Source organism: Sceloporus undulatus, chromosome 10 (genome assembly GCF_019175285.1).
Source record: "Sceloporus undulatus isolate JIND9_A2432 ecotype Alabama chromosome 10, SceUnd_v1.1, whole genome shotgun sequence".
Lineage (NCBI taxonomy): Eukaryota > Metazoa > Chordata > Lepidosauria > Squamata > Phrynosomatidae > Sceloporus > Sceloporus undulatus.
This window is the reverse complement of record NC_056531.1, coordinates 12209377-12218339: the sequence shown is the minus strand read 5'-3', so window position 1 is coordinate 12218339 and position 8963 is coordinate 12209377. Positions and strand designations below refer to the sequence as shown.

General features: G+C 44.8%; 1 protein-coding gene across 5 annotated transcripts in view; it reads right to left on the bottom strand.

The window, feature by feature from the left end:
* Window positions 1-1016: 1016 nt before the first annotated feature.
* DGCR2 (DiGeorge syndrome critical region gene 2) overlaps window positions 1017-8963 on the bottom strand; it is a 49728-nt gene continuing 41781 nt past the window's right edge. For all 5 annotated transcript variants that reach the window (XM_042441618.1, XM_042441614.1, XM_042441615.1 and 2 more), the window contains 5 exons: window positions 6586-6762; window positions 5732-5935; window positions 3259-3411; window positions 2365-2601; window positions 1017-2151 (listed from right to left, as the gene is read on the bottom strand). In XM_042441618.1, the coding sequence (XP_042297552.1) occupies window positions 1910-2151; window positions 2365-2601; window positions 3259-3411; window positions 5732-5935; window positions 6586-6762 (1013 nt within the window). In that variant the 3' untranslated portion in view covers window positions 1017-1909. The remainder of the gene's footprint in view (window positions 2152-2364; window positions 2602-3258; window positions 3412-5731; window positions 5936-6585; window positions 6763-8963) is intronic.

Here is an 8963-nt window from a genome sequence, read left to right as displayed (position 1 = left end):
AGCCCTTGGGGCACCCGTCCATCTAGTTCATGGCTGCTCTGACTAGCGGGGTTTCAAACCAAGGGATCTTTCCCAAGGCAAAGCTGGAGGTGCCAGGCTCTGAATCTGGGATCGCCCGCGTGCCAAGCCAGGACTCTGTCCCTGAGCGACAGCCCTACCTTCCAAAATAGCGCCCGTGCGCGGACAAATCCCAACTCTGTATGCCAAAATGGAACCAAGGGCCAACCCTCCACCAATATTGTATATGGAAAGATACAGGGGGAGAGAGAGAAAAAAAATTCAGCAAAACGGGAAGGCATCCTAACACATTTGGTATTGAACCAGCTTGGATGGACAAGCCAAAGTAGCACAACTACTCCATACCTCCACCATCACCATTAATGTTCCTTTCCTGTTCCTCTAGGCTACTTGCCTTTCATAAGGCAACAGGATCACATGAATAAAAGGATAGGGAGTTAAACCGCCACCAACGAACCCTGGCCATGCTCTGCAACTGGCCAACAGGACAGTGATGGGGGAAATTCCTCCCAGTTCCATCTGGAATCTCTCAAGTATTTACAAGCTTTCTCAGGAGAAAAAGATCCCCTTTAATTTCAACCAGAGGTGAACTTCTGGGGGGGAAGGGGGCTGACATTTAACCCAGAACTCATCTGAGCATTATTAGATACAAACATTTCCTCTCCTCCACATCTGGTAAAAATGAGCAATGGAGTTGTTAGCTTTGTCAGCAGTGGACACCAAGGCAGATCCCAACTCATGGGGACAACAGCGACAATTTATTAAGCCCAATATTCATGATCATGTCACCACAAATCCTGCACTGTTCTTCTCATCGCTGGATCTTAAAATGACAGTTTAAGGCTTTAACATCCCATTTAACCCCATGAAATGAAAACCAGAATTAATGTGGAAAGACTAAAGAGGGATGGTCCTGATGCATCTGAGCCAATGAATCTTTTCTCTCTTTTTTTCTTTCTTTCTTTTTTTCTTTCTTTTTTTTTTTTTTTTTTTCGCCCCCCCCAAAAGACAGAGTGATTCCAAATGCATCTCTTTCCCAAACCCCAGTACCAAAAAATGTGCAACACCTGTCACAAGCCTACACACAAGTTTGTGGGTCACAGATTTGGAACCATCCTAGCACAAGATTTTACAGCTAAACCAGTAGGTCAGTAGCTCCACATCTGGATCTTAGTACCTGCTTTTAGGAAACAGTCCAATGTACCACAAACCCCTTCACTCTCACAGTCCTGCTTCCAAGGCAGCAACAGAAGCTACATGAAGATTAGAAATTGAGTCCCAGGCTCTCTTTTGGTTCATGTTTCTGTCTGCCAGGAATCTGGCTTCTGTTCCAAGAGGCAACAAGCAGAACCAAACTCCAATCTTCTTCTGCGCTCAAGAAGGGAATGTAACAGGACTTGGGGAAGTGGATGACTCTACGGCAGCTGGCCATTCGTACCTTTCTTTCAGCGCCTGCTTTTCCCAAGAGCTCCAAAATTCCAAACGTCTTCAGCCAACGTACATCTCATGGCCTTTCTGTTCCATGATTTACAAGGGGAGAGGGCAGACAACAAGAAAACTATCCATGCTTTCTTCCTCTTTAAAAACAAAAAATGACTTTTTAAAAAAAAAATCCTCTGCTCTTTTCCCAGAACCAGTAGAAAAAGGGCAATCATACAATCATTTCAAGGGGACAACCTAACCAGAATGGAAAATGACAGCAATTGCCAGGAGGCACAAATCTAGACTAGAACATAAAACTAATGTTAAAAATCGAAGAAGTGGAGCTTATTTCAGACATTCTGTCCAATGATGAGTGTCCACCTGTAGCTCTGGTGTGCAAACAGTTGCTCAATTTTATTATTTCTGACCGGCAGTAAGGGTTTTGTTTCTGTTCCTCAATTTCGTTCCTTTATACAATGGTATTTAGAGAACAGTGACTGTGGCGGCTGCCTGTTAGGGTCTCTGCCGGTGTGCTTTCACTTAAGGGCGTATCTGGAGGTACAAGGAGGGTGCTACTGTCAGCAGAGTCTTCCAGCTCAACTGGGGAAGGGCCAACTGACGGAGGGAGAGACTCTTCTGTGAGCGGGGGAGAGGCGTCACCATTTCCTAGCGCCAACTGACTGTTTGGCCCAGTCTGGGAGTGGACTCCATCTAAAAAAGAAAGGCAAGAAGGAATCAGAAGCCAAATGCACCACTGCAAATAACAATCAACCATTACTTAATTCAAATACTGCTTTACCAGCTATGTCAGGCTTCCCCAACATGGTGTTTTCCAGATGTTTTGGACTATTAACTGGAGCTTTGGGGAAAGCCACTGCACAAACAACACTACAGTACTAGGATGGCAACACTGTGATGAGCTACCTGGTGGAGAACAAAGAATGCCGTCTGGGTTGATGGAAGCCTCATAAGGGGGAGGTGGATCATCCGGGTGCTGGATATCTGGATATTTGTAAGCCGTGTAGGGTGGAGGAGGGTCATGGAAGTGAAATGCTCCGCCTTCTCCATCATCCGAAAGATGCAGTGGTGTGAGTCCAGTTCCAAAACCATCTGGGCCATAATCAAAGCCAGGCATCCTGCGGCCTAAGTTGAAGTGGTGCACTAGAGAGGAGACAATATACACACAAAATCCAACATGGGTTATGAAGCATAGCCTTTCCTTAAGTACTCCATGGCTGAGTTCATGCTTACTGATTCAGACACAGCAACAAGCCAGGCTGTGGTTTGTTCAACTGTGCCTCTAAACCTGTCACTGAACATAAGGAGCAACCCACAACCAGAAACCATGGTGTGCTGCCGGTTTACAAACCCTGGCTTGATTAAACCATGGCTTGTAATTACATCTGAATATAGAACTGTGTCTTGTCCCTGTCCTGTTTCCCCAGCTGCCCACCCTGAAAGAGATGACAAAAGGGGGAAGGAGAAATAGATGACTACAAATAGCGGGGTGGGGGGGGGGAGAAACCTATGGTTTCATTGATAAGCTATAATTCAATTTATCTCAGTAGCCCTCCTTCCACTTGAGGGATAACTTCCGCAACAGAGTGCCTTCTCTACTTGAGTAGGACCTTCATGGAGTGCAAACCCCCCCCCCCTTTTCCCGCCCACCCCCCCCGCCCCCCCACATAAGTTCCCCCCCCCCAATGTGTAGAGAGAATGAGTGAGGAGTGGCCCAATGGGGTCAACACCATTCTCCCCCTCACTCATCTCTCATTTTGGGGATGGGGCTGAACAAAGCAAAAGAGCGAAGCTGCTTACGGTTTGCTCCGATCAAGGACTCAATGCGTTCCCTGCGTCTTTGCCGCAGTCGATGGACCATAAAGAGCAACAGAGACAAAATTAGGAAAGAAGATATGCAGCTCACGATGAGACGCATGCCACTTGCCATGGAGTCAAATAAACTGTTGCCATCTGTGAAAGGAAACCAATAAATGAAGTCAGTGATAGCAGACAAAACCATTTCACGAATGCAACAGCTCAGCCTAGCACTCACTAGATATTTGTGGCTGCAACTCTCAACCTCCCTGACCACACTGGCTCAGGCTGATGGCAGCTGAAGGGTACCATCTTGTGGAAGGGTGAGAAAGACAAATGCAGAACTAGGAGATTTGCATACAAAATATTCAGACACAGAGACACACTTACTGTTACCTTAGCAACTTCAACTGAAATGAAAGGATGACCCTAGGAGAAATGAACCCTGTTCAGGCATTCAGGATTGGATTAATCTGAATGAGTGAGCAGACAGGCTGAGAAAGAGAATATCCGCTGCACATGGAGGCACTCCACATCATCTCAGATTTTGAAAAATCAATGTTTTTGATCACAGGGAGAGACTAGACATGTAGCAAGGGTTCTCCTTTTCAGACTATCACTCTCCACAAAGGAGTACAGCTTGCTTGCTTCCTGTGTTAGGACGCTTTCCCTTTGGAATGCCTGAACAGGCTATTACATAACTAGCAACGACAATTTAAAAGAAAAATTATAGATGAAGGAAGAAAAGCTGCCAGAAAAGAGACCAAGGCTGAATCTTTACCTTTCCAAGTAAGAAAGGATGTGAATGTACGTGCCAATTTACGGCGACCCCATGAAGTCCACAGGGGTTTCTTAGGCAAGGAATCCTCAGAAGAATTTTTGCCAGTTACTTCCTCTGAAACAGAGCCTACAGCACCTGGCATTCCTTGGCAGTCTCCCATCCAACTACTAACCAGAGTTGACCCTGCTCAGCTTCCAAGAGCATAGGAGATCTGGTACCTTCAGGGTATTTAGCCAGATATATCTATATCTATATCCTATACACTATATAAAGACCTCAGAGTGTCATACAATACAACCAACCTGACTAATTTAACAGTGTACAAATAACTAGATGTTTGAAGTCTATCCATTTTACAAGTTAAAAAGTCATATTAGGACTGGTTAAACTAATTTTAAACTATTTAAAACCATGGACACAGGAGGGCTCATGTAAAAAGCAAGCAGCCACAATGATGGCAACGCTGGCCTCACCTGAGCCTCCAAGGGGAGCGTAACAAGCATGCCACAGTCAAGAAGGCCTTCTCATGTATTCTTCCATAGTGTATTGCCCAGGACTGATGGAACACAAAGGAGGACCCCTCCAGCCAATGTCAGCTCTCAGAGAGGTATATATGGAGAGGTGTTCCTTCAGTACTGAGGCCCCAGTCTAGAGCTTTAAATCTCACTACCAGCACCCTCAACTGAGACCTGAAGCGTATTGGCAGCCAATACATATCCATTAAAACCAGCATTATATATGGTTTTTGCATGATGTTCCTGTCAGCAGTCTGGCTGCTGCATTTTGCACTTGCTGCAGTTTCTGAGTCATCTTCAATGGCAGCCCCACATACAGGTTTTATTTTTTAAAAGAAAATCGCATCAAAGTAACATAGATCCTCAAAGAGAACGGAACAGACTCAGGCTGTCCACTCAAACATTTTCAAGGTAATAAAATAAGGCATCTAGTAAGCTGGATAGAAAGCACCCAGGGTGAAATCCAATTTTAGTACCAACTAAGATCAATGGGACTTATGTAAGTAGTGAGTAACAAGCCCCATTCATTTCAACCAGCCTTTTCTAAATGGGATTGAAATTGGTTTTAGCATCTTCTAGAAGTTAAGATCAAAGTCATATTCCAAAACTGCACATCAAAGTCACAGCCACTGTTCTTGTTTCAACCAAGACACCATTTTTCTGAAGACAGTTATAACAGAAACTCTTAAAAGATGCAAGGGACAGGCCTGAACAGGAACAAGATAAGGCATCTGTAACATAGAACAAGGTAGACAGAATCTCATGATAAGGTTTTCAAGGTAAGAGACATTCAGGAGTGGATTCAAAGTGGACAGTGAAGAATGCTGACAGGAAGATAATCCTAAATATAATCCTGCCCAACATCCCCATCTTAAAAACCAGGAATGACTCTCTTTAAGAATGTGTTAGGCCCTGGAAATGTCTATTTTTATTGGGGAGGATGACTGATAGACTCAGCAGTGGCAAAGATAACCATGTCCCTCTAAAAATCAGGATCAGAAACTATGGCTTATTAGACTGATATTTAGCTATACTTTATGAGACTGAAAGCAGAAGAAACGTATGGCTTAACAAACTCCAGAAATGTTGGGTGAAAGACAAACCTGAAAACCAAAAGGAAGTGGGGACCGGAGGAGACAGATTAAAATAACACATTGTTTTACAAGAAAATATCTCTTACCAGGATCTAGACATGTAAACTTGCAGCACTCCTTGGGATCTTTGCGATACTGTTGACAGCCTTGTGGCCGCTCACACAAAGCTGCCACACACATCTCTGGCTCGCCATTGTGACACGTGCAACTTAAACAGGGGTCATCTCCTTTTGGAGTGAAATAGTAGCCTTCGTCAACAATATTGTCTTTGATGTCCACACAGGTTTGGCCTGAAACAGAAGGGGGGAAAATACAGAGGTCTGTCTTCACTCGCAACAGGACATTTATATACAAAACGGGTTGGCAGAAACTAAGGCTGTGATCTAGTGACTCTCCATTTTCTCCTGTGAGAAGAAAACATTCTACACAGATAGAAATACTGTACACTGTGTACTGAGCAGCAGCTTGGGCAATATTTGCTGGCAACAGTTCTCCTTAGTCAAGAAAATGGGTGGTTGATGGTGGGTCTGCCACAAGTCTTACAAAGACAATAGAAGTACGGACACCAGAAGGCTGGATACAGGCTCACACAACTTTCCCTAAGTTAACACCCACCACTTATGTTGGACTACTGTTCCCAGAAGTTAGCTAAGGTCTTAGGAGAACTGTACCCTAACTCTTCTGGGAGGGCATCAGGCTAGGGAAGACTGGGCAAATCGCCCCTCTTGTGTACAACTCCACACATAACCATATATTACCCACAGCAACACCAAGAGATGAATCCAGTGCAGTGTTGCATCTCCATTTCTTATGTTGACTCAACGTATTGCACTGGGGGGAGGGCTTCACTTTGTTCCTGCATGTTTACAGAGTCCACATACCAAAATAACAGCAGCAACAACAACAACCAAGAAAGGCAATCCTACATTAGGCAACTCACTTCTTTTGCAAAGGAATGAAGATTTTTCATAGCAGTTTTCAGCATACCAGCTGTGAAAACCACGGTGTCGAAGGGTTGGGAAATGGGAGCACTGGAACTGGGCACAGAGGATGTTTTCATTTTCAGACACAGATGTTGGAAGTGTTGGGTTAGGGGGCAAAAATACTTCTGATGAACCTGAAAGGACAAAAACACACCACAGGACAAGTTATATACAGAGACTGCATAGGAAAACAATCTGTCTGGATGTATGCCGGAAAGCTTTCGAAGTGGAAGTCCTTAATGGGACACAAATGATCAATTTGATCACTGTCCACCAAGGGCTGAGGAACATGTGGTCCTCCGGATGTTGTCCCAACTGAAGGTCCCATCATCCTTCTTTTTGTTAGGGCTGGCTAGGTGTGATGGAAGTTGCAGTCCCAACAGTATCAGGATGGCCACAGAGCCCCACAGCCCTGTTTTATCACTTCATGAATTACAGGTTTTAAGATAGAATTGGTAGACCTCTTCTCCAATTGGGAGCCATTTTTCCCTTTGAGATAATCTGTCAGAGGTCACCCTTTCCACTCTGCAATCCACAGATTGCTTGACAAAGCCCAACATCATTCTTTCTATCTGTGTTATCTCACTCCTGACTCATCAGTTCCCTTGGCTTCCTGATCCTGGCACGTACTTTCAATTCCTTTCCAGTTTACTCCTTCATTGCTTCTGAAATGAGTAGGACTGCTCTTTGTGTTTGACCTCGGACTCTCTTACTGGCACTTCATGACACTGAAGCCCAACCAGGCTTTGATTCCTTGCACGGTGTTTCCTCGGATTGGACACACAATCCCCTAAACCAGGACACATAGGGTTGTAAAGCCATATTTTCTAGATACCAAAAAGACCTATTCAGGCATTATTGATGTAGAGAAAATATACTCATGGGGGGGGGGGGGGGGAGGAGCATGCTAAACCCACCTTCTCTGTCATTGCTTCTGCAGCTCTTCTCACGTGAAGAACAACTTTCTGCAGAGGAGACTCCTCTATCCACAGAGGCCCTCCTCTTTAGAGAGACACTCTTCACATGAGGAGACTAATGCAAGGAAGGATGGAGGGGGGGGGGCTACATTTTTCATACATTCATACTGCCTGAACAGGGCTAAACAGTGACTAACGTCAAGTTATTAAGCCTCACTATATACCCCATTCACTTCCATGCCAGAATTCTCTGAAAACGCCAGCCATAGATGCTAGCGAAACATCAGGAATAAACTCTTCCAGAACACAGCTACATAGCCCGACAAACCCACAAAAAACCATGGATGCTGGCCATGAAAGCCTTCGACTTAACAAAAATATACTGTTTTAAAAAAGAGAGACATGGTGTCTATGAAGCAAGATAAACCCTACTGAAATCAAAGCATGGGAGCCACATGACATGATAGAGCTGAAGGCCTACTACACCTGGCAGAGGGATATCCTGGGTAACAGGAAACTTTGGGAGAGCTGTGGTATGCCGTTTCAAGGTACTGCCACTTCAGAACTTGTGCATGCACTCACAAAGTTCTGGAAGTCTGTCAAACAGGGAAACAAGAGCGATGCATAGAGCCACCAACAAACTGGCTACCTTTCAGGAAACATGGGCTATTTTGTTAAGCAACTTAAAACATGGGACACCCCAGGGATGGATCTAACTTGTGATTAACATTTCAGAGTGTCAAGAAAACCAGAAATAAAGGAGGCATAATGTGGCATACAAGCGTGGTGCGGCTGCAGTGCCAAAAACATCCTAACATCCTAACCTCTGAAGGAAGACATTTACCTGAGCAGGCAGCCTGGTACATCACAGAAAGCTCAACTAGGTCACAGTGTGGTTGAATCATATTTCTACAATGGACATAAAGTGATAAGGCTATTTTTTCACCAGTTTAGAAAGTCAGCTAATCAAAGACCTAACATAAGCTGTCATCTCATACCATAAGCCTGCTCCTCTCACGCCTATTACTTCTGCCGTAGAGCAACAGGAGACACCAACAAAGACCCCTGTGGACAAGGGGCATTTTTATACCCTATGGTACACTGGAATTGCCTTAGGAATCAGAAAATATCCCAAGTCACAAGATTTTATCTATGTAGATGAAGGTTAAAGCTATTCACATTCCAAAAGGAATTCATGGGCTGAGATTTTAAAATGCTCTCTAGGAGGTTATGCTTGAAGCACACCAACCTGAAGTTCTGCACCTTAAATGTGCATGCCGTTGAGGGAGAGAGCAGGCCGGCCCAGCGTCATCAGGGGCTGGCCTGAAGACAGAGTGCCCTCCCTCCATAACTGTCATCTTTCGGCCGTTGAGGGAGAGAGCAGGCCGGCCCAGCGTCATCAGGGGCTGGCCTGAAGA